Here is a 16,983-nt window from a genome sequence, read left to right as displayed (position 1 = left end):
TTAGGCTTGAAAAATTTATGCCTCTACCAGCGGGTGTGTCATTCACCACAACCAGCGGTTTCCAAACTATTACTCACCCGGACTATTAGAAAGGCAGGATCTGAAGCCACATCTGACAACACTTATGAAGCACTTTAGCCTCTTACCTTTCTGATCGAACCAGCTTTTCCTTGTCATGCCTAATGTTGTGACTTTGTGGCATGGGTTTACATAGTTTATTTCATTCAGAACTTTGTAAATTAAATTAGTTCCTGAATTAAAAAAAAAAAAGTATTTATATTTACCCTATAAATCTGGGCATCTGCTGTGCAGGAACTCATACGCAGGGCCAAACATGAAGTCATGGTTTGGAGCGGGAACTATTCAATTTCATGGCTAACACTGATAGCTGCAGGTCATACCACCAGAGCACTGGTTTTTAATAAGCTAATAACCGTCAAGTATCCATGAGAATTGAACTCACCGTCTTCAGGTTTCAGCCAGTATGAACTCAGTAAAACTCAAGCTGGAATTTAAATTGGAATGACAGGATGGTGAATTTACTGAATTGCAGTTCAAAGAGATTTAATACATGTGATGAATTCTGGGAAATTAAGTTATTGAGTCTATTGATCTAGAAACTCTTGCTTTTTGAGTTAACGTGACAGGTATTACATATAAATTTTAATTTCTGCATCATGTTTTATCTCTATTCAAAATTGGCATTCACAATTAAATTCTGATTGATAGCTTAACATTTTTAATTGAATTTTTTAGATCTACACTCTTAAAAATAAAGGTATGCATCTACATTACCATTCAAATTTTGATCTTGGTTCAAGTTTTAAAACATAAGTAATACTGTGAAGTATTTTCTACAATTTAAAACATTTTTTTTTTTAATCTATTTGAATATATTTTAACATGTAATGTATTCCTGTGCATTCCAATGCAGAATTTTCATCAGATATCCTGATTTATGGTCAAGGAACATTTCTTCTTCTTCTTATTATTATTATTAGGGATGTTGAAAATAGTTATGCTTATTGTCACCTTTGATCAATTTAATGCATCCTTGCTAAATAAAAATATTAATTTCTTCTTCAAAAAAATAAAAAATAAAAATTGACTGTAGTGTATATACTGTACAAGATCTTTAAAATCCCCCAGAAACCAAATTGCTGACCTGAAGGGCCTATAGTATAACATCAAGATCTTCAGCCAACTCAAGAACCCTATACAGCACAAAAAAAGGAACCTTTTAAATTATTGGACATTATTCTCATAGGTTTTGTCAGTAAAGTGCTTAGAAAAAAGGTTAAGTGTTCAGCCTGTTGCTTTACGTGTTTTCTTTGCTTCTGAACAATGCTTTTGTGTTCAAGTGGACAGCAGCTCAGGGCACAGGATAAATGGCTGCCTATCATCTATGTTTCCTCCCCCCCAACTGTCTCCACCCCCCCATCAATGACCAGCATAGGGCCGGAAGCCGAGGCAAAGCCATTGTGGAGGGGAAGCCATTGGACCCTTCCTGTTATGACAGGAAATGCACTCAAATGTGCTTCCTGACCCCCAGTGCAGTGGCATGATTAACCCCCTCTTAGCGCCCACCCTTTCCCGTGTTGTGGTGAAGTTCTCTGTGCATATTCTGTGAGACGTCTTAACTCGCAGCAAATAAACTTACATGCTTCTTTACAGGGAAAGCACGGTCGAGTAAAGTTAGCTGCAGCCTCAAAGTGCAGTTTAGCATCAGAAAGCATATAGGAAAGCATATAGGAAAATGAAAAAAATAGTCTTTGTGACTCAGACATCTAAGGTAAAGACAGGCTGAACATGGCACTAAATGCGTGCAGCATGTGAAAGGCGAACGTTTTTTTGCCCATATGTGTGTGGGATCAGTGAGCATGTGTAAGACATCTGTCGGTCCTGGTGCATGTGCATGTATGTGTGAGTGTGAGCATAATCTAAATCATGTGGAGGTGAGAGCATCAGCGTGCTGAGTGGTAGGAGTGAGAAGATCACCCTGCTGGAGTTTGTTTGTGACAGAGAGCATGACGTCCGAACTCACGCACAGGGATCAGCAAAATACCACCAACACCATGAAGATTAGAGCTTCACATGCATGTCTGGTGTGCATTAACATGCATGCATGCTTGAAGTATACACTCTTTTAGGAAATAAATTATTTTTGAGTATGTCTTTTATTTCTCTTTGAAAGAAATGAGATCACATGGAGAACATTCTGCTTTTCGAAACTGTTAAAAAAAGAATGCAGTAATCAAGAGTTTAACCAAATGAGCTGAACTATATGATAAATCTTAATTTTATATATCTATACTCTTGCATGCAAGTTTGCTTGGTGTTATTATTTCTCTTGAGGAGACATTTGAGAGAAATAGCTTGGTCTCAAACAGTAAAGCAACGCCAAATTCATGGGTTCGAGTCCCAGGGAATGCATGAAATTATAAAATGTATACCTTGAAATTATTTTAGGATTTTTCTCTTCAGTTGTTTCGAATTTGTTTCTTCATTCTTCCTCTGGAGATACATATGCTGCTTTAATGAGACCTAACTGAGAACTCCGTTAAGTCTCCACATCTACAAGCCAACTCTTAACAATCTCATTTTGATAGCAGAATTTTATAAGTTTGAATATTTGATGGGCAGATGCCCAAGAGAGTTCTTTGGGTTTTGTGCGGCTGTTTCTCACTCAATTTCATTGCCATTTCATCACAGATGGAGGGTTTTTTCTGTGAGGGTTTAAATGGTGTCTTTGAGAGACTGTCCTTTCCAAATGGAACGTGCACAATGCTGCCGGCGTGCCTAGGTGATGCTGGGTCATCATTAGCCAAAGCAATCCTATGAACCCTGCCACCCAGGGGCTGTCAATTTGTGAAGCGTGTTGGGCAGAATTTCACCTTGAACTCCCCAGTCTAAATTTAGCAGGGCATGCAGAGCTCTGATAGCTCTCTAACCAGAGTACCATGTCAAACAATTTGGTTTTGGATGGATGGGACCATGTACACTCTAGCAATCAATTTCATTTTGATGGGGCCTTTTACTCAAGTCGTGCAATTGCCAATTAAAAAAAAACTGGAAATGCATTTGAAAAACATGGTAATAAAGTTAATATTTTATTTTATCAGCTCACAAGAAAATACTGATCTGTTGGAGGAGTGACAGAAATGCTATTAGCAGTTAGCTAACTTGCCTGTGGAAAAAATATTGCTGCCTGGTGAATCTGATGAGAAATCTTGTAGATAAGTTGGATACATATTATAAACATTCCTGTAGAACAAGCAGAAGAGCATGGCATTAGCAATGGCAAGGTCATGGGTTCGATTCCCAGGGTATGCATGAACTGATAAACTGTATACCATGAACTGTGTACCAGTGTAAGTCACTATGGATAAAAGCATTTACCATTTCTGTTGATCTTTTCAACAAGGTGGACAACAAACCAGCAACCTACGATGTAAACCCTAATGCTATCATTAACCAGCTAGTAACTTGTTTTGTCTATGACATTGGACAAGAGGTATCAAATGTACCCCAATTTAACCCTCTCCTTGTTCTTTTTTTATCAGGTTACGTTTACAAAGAGAAAGTTTGGCCTAATGAAGAAGGCCTATGAGCTGAGCGTTCTGTGTGACTGTGAGATCGCCCTCATCATCTTCAACACCACTAATAAACTGTTCCAGTACGCCAGCACCGACATGGACAAAGTTCTGCTCAAATACACTGAGTACAATGAGCCCCATGAGAGTCGGACTAATTCAGACATAGTGGAGGTGAGTTCCCCTTGACAATAAGCACAATTTAGAGATCACAGTCAAGGTTTTTGGCATATAAATTCAGTGAATTTGAATCAGATGCCTCACCGAGAGATCAGCTAGGGATCATTTTGGTAGAGTACGTAAGTTGTAGGATTTGACACCTGGCTCATGTCTGGTGCTGATTTGTTAAGGAACATGCTGTTATAGTCCTTGGAAAGGATGTTTGGCACATGCCATTGTGCTCTATAAGAACAGATCAGGCTAAAGGACAGGGACGAGGCTTTACTGTATCACGTCAGGACCATGTTACGCAACCGGTTTAAAAGGACATGGCATGTGCCACCTTTTGTGACATGTGAGCTCCTAAAAAGGTCACAAGATAAGGGATAAGGGTTTCCTTGTCCGCTAATCCAAGACTTCAGCGTCTTCTGCTGAAGCTACCACTGAAAGACCAAAGAGCAACTGCAAAACTGCTTTCAGCTCTTCCAAACCACCTGTCAAGCCTGACTTTGGGAAGAGAGAACTTGAAGGTTCCCACCCCACATGCATGAAAGGCCATGGCGCTCCCATCGGGAGCAGTGGGAAAAATATTTCCCCTGGAAAAGTCCCTTTTCCAGTGAAAACACCCGACTGAACTGCATAGGGGCCTGGTGGTGCCACACAAACAAACTCTCTTCTCTTACTAAGTAAAGGATGAAGAAAAATACGCCATAAGGATGGGGAATAACAGTATAGATGCTGAAAGGGGCGTTTTTAGGAGCTCAATTGTAGTGAGGGATCTCTTTATCTTTGTGCGTTCGAGCATGAGCTGGTTATTGTTTTACAACTCACTTCACTTGCACATAACAAGCTGCAAATTCAAAACTATTATTATACTTTGACTGTTCAGTCTAGTGTAACATCGTTCGACAGGCCATTTGCAACGTTGACACATGCATTACAAGCAAAGCCCTGGGGTCAGACTTAGCTGGGATTCTGCTGGGTTTTTTATGAGGCTGAGAGGGAAAACAGCATGGCTTGCCTCATGAGAGAAGAAACATCAAGTTTCCACGAGGCAAATCTCTTGGACACCCTGCCAAGCCAGTAAGGAGCCAGGATAATCCCATTTCCTTGATTAGTGTAATCTGAAAATGCTCCTTTTAATCCTAAAAACTGACAGCATGCACTATAACCCTATGTCGTCACCCCGAAAGGCACGCTTTTCAGACCCCACACCTTTAGATTTCCTCTCTACGGAGAATTGTCAAAGAGACCTCTGGCACAAAGGATGGAAAATGTTAATTATTTCCACAGGTCACGTTGTTAATGACTACATAGCCAGCTAATGAGATTGAGCAAAGCTCTGTGCGTATGGTAGTTGACCTCTTATGTTTGGTTTTGTGCTGGAAGGCATTGGAGGTGACAACCTTCCCCTACTCCAATTTCACCCACACAAACCTCTGAGAAAACATGCCTCAAGTGCTTGGCACATCGGTCTGATTTCAAATATAACGTAGAAAACATTGTCAACCTACTTTTATAAACTGGCCACATTTCAGGCACATTTGCCTCAAACGTTTTTCTACTCTCCTAATTTAGATAATTTGTCTTCATGTATTTGCATGTCAATGCATTCTTAAGTGCTTTATTTTTTCCCCCATTCCCAGTTCATTCTCAGTTCTCCATTTGAGAAGGTTTGCCTCAAAGTCATTGCTTCACATTCCATTGTGCAGTTTGTTAGTCCTTGTTTAAATTGATGTTAAGAAATGTTTTGATGGGATTGTTTGCTGCAGCAACAGTTCCCTTGTGTATTCAAAGGTGTGTGTTGCATGCACGCACGATGGCTCTTGATCTTCCATTGAACCTTGATGACGATTGACAGATTAAATCTGTGAATCAGATTTGCTGGGTTTATACTGCTCTGTGTTAACACTGTCACATTGCAGTCACAACATCAAGAGGATGCCAGGAACTAGACTTTTATGCTATTACAGACAGTTTCTGATCTGATCTGAGTTTGATATGTATGTGTATATAAGTATTTTATATGATAAATAAACAAATTTTAGTATGTTTTTCCCAAAAGAAATCAGCGGCACACTCATCCCTTCAGGAATTTCCCTAAAAGAGAGACATCTTTGTTTTGCATTCCTTAACCCCTCCTTTTTCACAAACAGGTTAACATTACTTTACTGCTTCACTTAGTAACAGCATGTTGTATTTTGCGCTTTTGGCCTGAGACTCGTGGTTATTTTTAAGATGGAGGACTTTCACATTCTTTACCTCTCTGCCCCTTTTGTGTCCTCTGTCCTGGGCAGAGAGCAGAAGTTCTCATAGCATTGGAAATAAGGAGCAGACGCCCAATTTGTGTGCCAGACCTCTTCCCCAATCCAACCCTTTGTGTTTTTATGTGGTCCTTCCCCATTAAATGCCTGAAAACCGTTAGTTTTCTAAAAATAGAAAGCAGCACAGCTAAAAATAGCTCCAGCCCGGCAGTCGTGCCAAGGAAAATGGAGAAGAATAGGCGTGAAGTACTGGAGAGAGAGAGAGGACAGCCACGCTTGTTTTTTTCCCCCACTCCATTTTCTCTCCGAGAAAAACTGACCACAGATGGCTGCATACTTCAATAAAGCTTAAATCAAAATTGTTAGGGTGGTGTTTTCACACTTTTAAGAGAGGAAAGAAGAGTTCTTTTGATTACATGATTTCTAAAGGGCATGCTCCTCTGCACTTCCCAGAATGTTTCTGTCGGCTCATATCTACCATCTGTTCAGCTATGTAAACTTGAAAACACTGTGTGAAATTTGAGCATGCATTGACCTCAGCCCACATTTGGATCATTGTTCTGATCCGCTCATGCTTAGAGTTTGAAACGCAGTATTTACTGCCCTGTTTTCTTCATCCTCGATTGAACAACATCAGAGGGCGGTTTTACATTCTACAATTAATCTGAACCTTGTTGCGTGAGTCAGGTTTTCAAAGACCACAGCGAGCCAGTGCAGCACAAAATGCTTAAATTTTACCGAGACTATTCTTTCTGAGAGTGCTAATTGTTAGCTAGTAAAAATAACTTTTTTGAAGCCCATTTCCAGGTATGCTACCCTTGATGAATTCCAGAGTCAAAAGCTGTTAATTGACAGCGAGGAAGGAATGCTTTATTTCTCACTGGTGTTGCAACTGATCGTATATGGCGTGGCAAGTAAGGTTGACCGTTATTGTGGCATGCAACATGTCAAGTAAAGTTCAGTTTTGTGACAGTGAATGATTGGGGCCCACATGAGCCCATTATTGGGCAACAGTGAGGGACTTTGTGTTCAGAAGGACTTGATCAGTAATAATTTAACATGAATAACTGTACTGACCTCTATAGATGCTGCAATGAAAATGCAATGCAGCCTGCTTCTGAGCGGTCAAATCACTACAAATGTAAAGAGATGATAGATTTTGTGTGATAATATGAAATTATTTACAGGAAGGGCCCAGAGGGAATTCATTAAAATTCATAAATGTGGGCCTGCTTCTTCCCGGGAACGATACTGGTGTGGAATTCTTGCCTCACATCAGCTGCAAAGAAGTCGCAAGGTGTCGTTTTCCGAGAGCTGACAGTCAAGCCACCCAAGAACACCAGGGAGCACAGGATGTTCACTTTTTTCAAACCCAACTCAGTTTTGGGATACTCTTCCGCTTCCTCGTGGTCGGATTGGATATCCACCGGGCCAGTTACTGTCGTAATTATGCTCTCAAGTGTGTTTAATACCAAACACGCAGTGCTCAGCTCATGGCAGTAAAAGAGAGGGCCTTTGATTCGTTATTATAGGGTACTGAGAGCATCAAAGAAGGTAAATTACCCAGAGGTCCCCAGTGTGGCATTTTCCAAACATTGCCCAGCTGCTGTGGTCGGAGCAGCTGGTGGAAAGAGCCCTGGAGGTGGGCCAGACAGTGCCACGCATTGGCCATGCGACCTGCCACAGGAACAGGGGCGTCCCCACTGGCTCACCCATATGACTCTCAATAGGATACCACCTCTTTTACTGTTGGAATCAGTACGGCTTTCGTTTTTCCATCCAGACCCATCTGCTTTTGATAAACCGAGCTTGATATACCAGTGTTTAGGCAGCTCAAATCAAGTCTTATTTGGACTTTTTCTGTGAACTGATAATTTGCAGTTTCCTTTCACTTCAACATGCATTTCTGTTATGATGCACTTGTCTGTGCATATGTTTTTGTGACTCACTGCTTAAATCAACAACTTTCCACACAGGCGAACTTGACACGCACACATGCACGTCTGAAGATGTGGAAGAAGTTCATAGTCGAATATCCCTACTGACAAAATGAGACAATAAGGCGACATCTCTTTGAACTGCGCTGTCTTTTTGTGGTCACATTCTCTCAGTTTGATTTGCTTGATTTGCTTTTTTGGGTGTCTTGGATGTGGTTTGTGTTGCTGTTGATGGGCAAAATGCAGTGGCACCTTGGCGGGCGTGCATGTTCCTTAAAGGAAAGACAAGTCACACATCTCCTTTAAAGTTTACATTTTGAGACAGCAATGGAGCTAGAGATTTTTGCATCACATATTGTTCATCTCTATACTCTTTCTGTATTTTTACAAATCCTATTTTTATGTTCCTCAAGAAAAACATCTAATTCTTAAATGAGACATGAGCGCAGTGAAAGAACACCTTTTGAGCAATACATACTTCCATTGTGTCAAGAATCGTCTCATTTTTTTCCAATATGATATTTATTTCTTTTTAGGCATTTAGGAGAAACATCTTATTTTTAAATTAGATATGAGTCTCTTGAGCAATGAAAGAGCAACCTATGAGCGATATACTCTTATTGTAGTTCAGCAATTACGAATATATTTCTTTTTTTCAAAGGCATTTGATAAGAAACACCTTAGAAAAACTTGGTGCTTAAAGGAAATATACTGTAATTGAGAACTCCATTAAGTCTCTTGAGCTATGAAAGAGCAACCTATGAGCAATATACTTTTACTGTAAAGAGAATAATTATCTTTTTAGTTTGTTTTTTGCTTTCTCTTTAGGCATTTAAAGAGAAACACCTGAGTGGAAGTTGATACTTAAAGGAGCAACCTCAATACATTCTAAATATATGTCAGTTGTCTCATTTGTTTTTATTTTTATATATACTGTATGCGAAGGCATTTTATGAGAAACGTCTGAGAGTGTTGATTCTTAAATGAAATTCTTAAAGTCTCTATTAAGCTATGAAACCAAAAAGCAATATAAAAATGCTGTATCGTATATTAACAATTGTCTCCTGAGCGATGATTGAGCAAACTATGAGTAATATAATTTTCCTCTGGGATGGTGTGTGTGCCATTCGACTGCAGTTTCTCAAGACTTTGCCCTTGTTTAAAGTGTTTCCTGACACAGTGGACTGTAATGAGCCTGCTTTGAGGTGAGACGAGACCACCCATGTGGACTTCAGAGGAGGGTACAAGGTGAAGTGACACCCTCAGTCACTCAGTCAGTCAGCTGCTGTCCAGCAAACAGCTTCAGTCAGCTGTTTCCACACGTTACCACCTGCTACTTCATGCACAACATCATTTCTTTGCTGAAGGTTACCGACTAGCATGCTATTTGGGACGCCATGTCTACATGCGGACAGACTGGGGCTGTCTTTGTCATGTGGGAGAGTGATGCAGCGCTGGTTTAATTAGGAGCAAGTCTCCATAGAGTTGACATGACTAAGAGCAGAAGGAGGCGCTGATGACTGTCTCTCTGCTTCTTTCTTCTCTCCTCTTCCCTCTAAAAAACATAATAGTATATACATGTATATAAGACTAAAATAGTGCTTTCCATACAGTACGAGTAAATGGAGACCAAAGGTCTCCACTTTTAAATTCTTTGTGTACTGTGACTGTCATCTAGAAGAAAAAATTGAGATCTTAAAGTTGTGTCACGCTCTGGTCGTAGTCCTGTCTTTGGTGTGTGATGAACTGAACAGGAATGCTCGGCTGAGCACGACCCTCCCCCTGTTGGTCAGGAGTGGTCCGTACCGGTCTGAATGTTTAGTCTGCTGATGTCAGGCTTTGGGATCCAGCCGTGTTGCTAAAAGCACAGAGCAGGGTCAGACCGTGAGCTGGAGGTGTCAGTGACCCGCAGACGGCATGATGACGGGGGGGTACTGGGGGTGTAGGGTTGCTGGGAGGCTGCTGGGTGGCACTGGGGCAAAAAATAGCCTTCTACGGCCATCCTTGGGGTTTGAGGCCATGATTGGCTGTGGCCCGGCTCCTCCCCTTCCTCTTGAGCCAAGGAGATTTGTTGGACAGGTGCAAGGGCCCTGACAGGTGGAGATGTCTTGAATGAGTGGAATTGCTGTGGTTCAGCGATGTGACTGTTTACCAGTGAGCGAAATGCTGAGACCCAGCAGAAAGATAAGCCAAACTGCATTGCTGTATGTCACTTTAAGTCAGCTTTTACCTTGAATATAACTCACAAAAACACGGACAATACACAAAGAGGTGCATTATTCTGGCATGCCCAGTAAACACGTAAGATCAAACATTTAGCTTTTAGTGTGACTAATAGTAATGGTGTTGTTTTGCCTAAGCACACTAATAGCTCTGTTAATGACAGCAAAGTGATTCGTGTATGGTCTTATTCCATTTTAAGTCAGTGTTTGCTCAAACTAGATTCTCGAAGGCTTCAGATGAAAGAATTAGGCTCTTCTGAGGAATCAAAGGCTCATGTTTCACAAGCAGGAAAAGCTTTATTTGTTTTCAAATATGGCCCTCATGTGGTCAAACAGGAAATTTCTCCAGTCTTAAACGGATGTTTGTGGTTGAATACAAGACCATTTAACAGCATCTGTGGCATATTGTCAATTACCATGGAAAATCATTTAGAAAAAAAAATACCACAGAAGATCATTTAGACTTCTATATCAGTTAAAAAAAAAAAAAAAAGTATTTATATATTGAGCAACAGATTGTTGATATATATATATATATATATATATATATATATATATGAATGATTGATTTATATTGTATTTTTAGTATTATTCTTGTATTGGCCATAATGTTCAAACCATATTTGCTTATTTTATGTGTAGTAGTAGTATATTTTTCTGTGTTTATTTCATCATTTTTGTTTTTAATATAATATTTCTGCACTGTATTGACACATGATTTTTCTACAGTTTTTTTTTTTTTCGTGCTTCTGTTGTTTCTTTTGGAAACCTGAATAAATCAGTTTGGATTAAGAAACAGGAAGATGCGTGTGGATACATTACTGACTCAGATTTTCAACAAAGGATGGATTTTAGAATTTGATTTCATTTAAGCCCAGAACATGCCTTTTCCTTTTTCATCTGTGAACATGTTTCTGTCTTGATGTGTAATCTATAGAAGTATATATATATATTAATCTCCAGATTTTTTAAATATTTTTACAGTGTAAAAATGTTTGTGTATTTGTTTCAGACTCTGAGGAAGAAGGGTCTAAATGGCTGTGACAGTCCTGATATTGATGCTGAAGATTCAGGCCACAGTCCAGAGTCTGAGGACAAATATCGTAAAATCAACGAGGACATTGATCTGATGATCAGCAGGCAGAGACTGTGTGTAAGTATAGTCAACTTTTCAGATGTCAGAACTGGTGGTTGAACAAATTTGAAATCTCAAAAAAGCCATCACACAGATTTGGCTATCCACACATTTTTTTTCAGCGTTGTATCTTTTTTGAATAAAAAAATTCTGTTTAATAAGGTTGATTGATTTCCATGCATTTTGTTTTATAGGCCATGCCCCAGTCTAATTATGACATGCCCATCTCAATCCCTGTGAGCAACCCCAACAGCCTGATCTACAGCCACCCGGGAGCATCCCTGGGCAACCCCAACATGCTGCCGCTGGCTCACCCCTCCCTCCAGAGGAACAGCATGTCCCCTGGAGTGACCCACCGGCCCCCGAGTGCAGGAAACACAGGTACTGACCCGCACCGGGCTCTCCACTTTGCCAGGGACTCCGGATCTGAGCATAGTTTCAAATAATGTTAATTTCCACACTTTATTGACATCATTAGAGAGCAGCCCCACTGAGGACCACCAACAGCTCCACCGAGGCTATGAAAACACGCCTCGCATGAATTCAAACACCGCATACAGATCATTACATACACTCAAATATTTCTTTCAGCCATATTCAGCTGTGCCGGGCCTTTAATATAAACACTGTGTACTCAGCAGAACTCCTGAGGCTGTCCCAGAGCCGAAAAAAGTGTCTGTCTCGATGGGAGTTTTGGCTGCTTGTAAAGGAACTCCCGGTTGTCAGCGGGCAAATAAAGATGACCATATTTTCCTTTTAACTCCCGTTCAGAGTTTGTGGTCTAGGCTTCATCGAGAGGAAGTTTGGTCAGCTTAGGATTTATCAAAACACATTATCCGTACTCTGAGCACGTGTATATACGGGTGTCACAGGGATTGATTTTTACAAAGATATACAGATTTTAGCTTCTTTTTCAAAGTTTATGTTATTTGAATGTTATGCCTTCATCTTTACATTAGAGACACCTTTGATGTATAGATTCAATTTTAACGTGTGGAAATCCATCCAAAAGATTATTTATTTAATTACCGAGTTAAAATCAAATTAAATATAGGTATTAAATGTGACAAGTATTTTCTTTTTCAAATTTATTTGTATTTTTTTTATATTTATTATATTTTAATATAGCTTAAACAAACTGAATTTCAACTATTAACACATATTAAACAATCATAATTGTAATTTAAACGAAGTGTGATTTTATAAAAAAAATGTATTTTACATTTTTTATGTCATTTTACTAAATACATGAATCACTAAATAATAATAATTTATTCAATTGATAAAATTATTTGAGATTTATTACATTAAATTAGCTACAATAATCTAAACAAAGAGTGAAAACATTTATTATGTGAAAAGTACTTGTGTTATTTCAACCACAACCATTTTTCAATTAATGAAAGTTTATCAAACATTTGTGTACTTGTCTAGTCTATATTTTTTTAATAAATACAAATAAATATATATATAAAGTCACACTGAAACCGAAGTATAAATAAGTAGGAAGTTTAAATGAAAAAAGGATGCCATTTTATTCCAAAAATGTGTTTGGAGATTTTTAGATTCTGAGATGTGGTGGAAATGGCATTTGCTTCAGTGATGAAAAAACTACAATATTCTCTTGTGAAACACATTTATGCACCTTTGGATATTAGTAGACAAGTGTGACAGCGTGAAAAGTCTTGAAGGAGTTTCATTTCTAAAAGTCTAACGTGCCAAAAGAAACATCCAGATATGTGTGTTTAGAAGCTAAATAGAAAGAGAAAATGAACAAAGTGGTACAAAAAGGCAGTCTGTGGTGAAATACGTGTGGGAAGTGTAATCCTACTGTGGGCTTGTTATTATTGTCTAAAAGATCTATTTTGTGCTCTGGTCAGAGTCCTTCTGACCGCAGCGTCTGTCCTGTCATTATCCCTGGCCCTCCTGGAACAATTTGCTTCGTATTACAGGAGCAAAGTTAAATATGAGTCTTGGCAGAGACCGTGACGTCTGAAACCGCGCAGACTTTTCAAAGGTTTTTCTTGGATGGTTGCATCTTCTCCATAGGGCCGGACTGGGTTTGTGGGTTCGGATAGACTTACAGATGGGTTTTTTTCACACTGGCTCTTGTACATATATCTCGAGCGGCCCGTCTGGCCGCAGGAAGGAGGCGTCAGTCAGGCGTGGCGTACGTGTTTTGAGTGTCAGTCTTGTTTAATGTCTTCTCTGTCCTATCCTCAGGTGGCCTTATGGGTCCAGAGCTCAGCAGCGGAGTGGGCACCAGTGCTGGTGAGAGTCATGTATATTTACCATACGTGTGTGTTTGCTGTCTCAGTAGACAGACGGAGCCACTTGGTTTCAATTCAAAGCTTCCTTTTGCTTGGCTAGTTCCTCCCCGGATATTTATCCAGCGCACCGCTGTAGGATGTTGCGGTGAAAGGTCTTAAATAGTATATTTAAAGAACTGTTTCATAAAAAACTTCCTATGGTGAATTCTAATGTGATGAAGCCATCAACACCTTCGTTAGGTGAGAGGAAACATAACACAACATATTCATGGAACGTCAAGATTTTAGGCTCTGTTTCTAAACTAAAAAAAGCTCCAAAAAAGTCTAAATGATGTACCATTCGTTGGTGAACACAGTTCATTCATGAAAATGATTAAAAGCCACTTACATTCGAGCCAAAACATGCATGAAATAGTTTTAGCGAAGCTCATAGAAAATGGACATTGTCACACCTCGCTAGCTGTCAACACCAGCACTGGTTTGGTGCAGAAGACACAAACAGACCAAATGAAATGCAAATGTTGAAAACTAGAAGTCTAAATTGTCTTAACTTTTTTTGCCCCCCTATATGCAAGTCTCGAGAAACATCAAAACATCTAAAAGTGATTCTTTGCTAACTGTTGTGAAAATGTTCTAGTAAAAGTACAATTGTACGTTTGGCAACATTTTCCCTTTTTTCTTCCAATAATTTTTTGTCAGTTGTTACTCACGCCTTGAAAAAGACCACAGATCTAATATTGTAGCTTAATTCTTAGAAAGCATGTGGAAATATAAAATATATTGAAAACAACCACAGATAGAATATATATATATATATTACATTTTGGACAGATTTATCAAAATCTGTGACAGCTGCCACATTCATCAAGTCGTTTTAAGGTTCAAGGACTTTTTTTTTATGAGCTCTTCGAACAGGAAGTAGTTCACATGCTCTTTTTTTCTGATTATTATTAAAGATGTTTTATAACACCACAGAAATGAATCTTCAAAAGTTAAATTACAATATAATATAAAATATATAAACAAAATATGAACTAACATTTACAGTTATCATTGTAAAGTAAGAGTTTGTTAACTTAATTATTAGTATACAGAAAAGTTTTTATTATTATTATTGCAGTCTTTACTCTCACTTTTTATTTATTTATTTATTTTTCACAAAATTAGTAAAGAATGAAAAAAGAGTTTATCTGTTACTTAGAACAAAACATTGTGTAAAGATTACATTTATTTGCTTAAATTGTCAATTATGCAAACATGGGTGGATATACAATCATCATTTGTTGATGTTTAAATATTTATGTTTTTTCTATTCTGTAAGTAATTAAACAGAACTTAAATATATTGCCATCAGTCTCCATTAGTGTTTTGATTATAGCTCTTTCTATATTGTATTTATGAAATGTAAAAATCGCTCTGACATGGTTTGCCTGCACTTACTATAGTAATATAATAGAGTAAATGTGTCCCGTATGGTCACTAGTGTTAGACTGACACGTCCTCTCTGACTGTCCCATAGGAAACGGTTATGGAAACCACCGCAACTCTCCTGGTCTGCTGGTCTCTCCGGGGAGCATGAGCAAGAACATGCAGGCCAAATCGCCTCCACCCATGACCATGAACATGAGCAACCGCAAGCCTGACCTGCGCGTCCTGATCCCTCCCGGCTCAAAGCACACCATGCCCTCCATCGTAAGTTTACACAACCATTACAACACACCAGATACCACCACTGGATGTCGAATTCAGCTGCAGTTAGGTTGGGCTTTGAACAGCATTGCCCATATAAAACCAATTCAGACCATCAGATATATGCCATAAAGTTCGATCTTTTTAGAACTAATTAGCGTTGTATTCTTTTTAACTGCTCACCAGTCGGAGGATATTGACATGTTGCTGGTAAGTAGTATTAAAACTGCAGTGAAACACGATAATCAAACACTGACGTTCAAAATAATAAAAAGAAACAAGTTTTTATGTCAAATGCACACAGAACAGTCTCATTCCTCTGTTGCCAAGGGGACTGCTTAAGCCGTTCCCATAGCAACAGTGGAACTCCAGCAGTGGTGGCTGGATGTTAGATGATTGCTGGGTGGAGGGTAATTACCTGTTATTGGTCACATGATCTATTAAGCAGTTAGATGGAGCAGATGACACCACCTGCATGTTTACTATTTGCCAAGATTGATTTAATTTCGTTGCTGTTGTTTTAAATATATTTCTTTCCCACAGAATCAGAGAATAAACAACTCACAGTCGGCCCAGTCTCTGAGCACACCGGTGGTATCTGTAGCCACGCCCACTCTGCCAGGGCAGGGAATGGGCGGCTACCCATCAGCCATCTCTACCTCATATGGTACAGGTGAGAGCTAAGGACAGTTCAGAAAATATTATATAATGTAATATGGCAAAGTTAACAACACACCTTCCATTTAATTTGAAATAATGCTAATGCAAACGCTCAGTAGTTTGGCTGCATTCATTTGATGAAAAATACTGTAAAAACAGTAATATTGTGAACTATTTTTCACCATTTAACAAAAATGTTTTCTATTGCAATATATTTTAAAATGTAATTTATTCCTGTGATGCGCAGCTGAATTTTCAGCATCATTACTCCACTCTTTAGTGTCACATGACCCTTCAGAAACCATTCTAATAAAGTGATTTGCTGCTTAAGAAACATTTCTTATTAATAGAAATATTTTTTTACATTATAAATGTTATAAATTTAATGCACTCTTACTGAATAAAATGAATGTCTGCCTAAAACAGAAAAAAAGAGAAAAAAATAAAACATTAACATTCATGCATTTATGCAAAAACAGGAAAACAAATAAAAAACAAAACAAAAAATTTGACTTCCCCCAACGTTTTGAATGGTAGTATATATTTTTATTTCATTTTTTAATTTTGATTGTATATATTATCATGTATATTTTATTTATATTTTTACAACTGTCATTTCTTTATAATTCTGTATTATTTATGCAGGCACATATATACATTTATTTTATATTGCTCCGTTAATCTGAACAATATGAAGAATCTTGATTGCACCACCAGGTGGCACCATTGACTCAATATTCTTTGAGCATCTTACTGTTGCAGTAACCAGAAGATTCAAAGCAGTCTATATGCAGTGAGTTGAACAGAGATCTTTCTCTCCTCTTCTAGAATATTCTCTCAGCAGTGGAGACTTGTCCTCTCTGTCTGGTTTTAACAGCTCGGCTTCTTTTCATCTGGGTTCGATGACTGGCTGGCAGCAAAACATGCAGCATTCTGGTCTTGGACATCTAGGGTGAGCAGCATCACCCTCACCCGTTCATTGAAAAGTGCGGAAGTATCATTAAAACACGGGCCTTTTGGTTAATCTCTCAAAAACTGTGGGAAATTCATAATT

At 38.7% G+C, this 16,983-nt stretch overlaps 1 protein-coding gene across 3 annotated transcripts in view; it reads left to right on the top strand.

Annotated features, from left to right (window-relative positions):
• LOC132132074 (myocyte-specific enhancer factor 2C-like) overlaps positions 1-16,983 on the top strand; it is a 36,558-nt gene that overhangs the window by 18,236 nt on the left and 1,339 nt on the right. The window contains exons 4-11 of one of the 3 annotated variants that reach the window (XM_059544308.1): positions 3,564-3,767; positions 11,188-11,328; positions 11,505-11,691; positions 13,534-13,581; positions 15,100-15,272; positions 15,456-15,479; positions 15,813-15,942; positions 16,758-16,881. In XM_059544308.1, coding sequence (XP_059400291.1) covers positions 3,564-3,767; positions 11,188-11,328; positions 11,505-11,691; positions 13,534-13,581; positions 15,100-15,272; positions 15,456-15,479; positions 15,813-15,942; positions 16,758-16,881 — 1,031 coding nt within the window. Of the gene's footprint in view, positions 1-3,563; positions 3,768-11,187; positions 11,329-11,504; positions 11,692-13,533; positions 13,582-15,099; positions 15,273-15,455; positions 15,480-15,812; positions 15,943-16,757; positions 16,886-16,983 lie in introns of those variants that run through there. The other 2 variants (XM_059544309.1, XM_059544310.1) reach the window with 2 other exon arrangements.

Source organism: Carassius carassius, chromosome 49 (genome assembly GCF_963082965.1).
Source record: "Carassius carassius chromosome 49, fCarCar2.1, whole genome shotgun sequence".
NCBI classification, from domain to species: domain Eukaryota; kingdom Metazoa; phylum Chordata; class Actinopteri; order Cypriniformes; family Cyprinidae; genus Carassius; species Carassius carassius.
The sequence above is the reverse complement of the archived record's forward strand: the minus strand, read 5'-3'. Positions and strand labels throughout refer to the sequence as shown.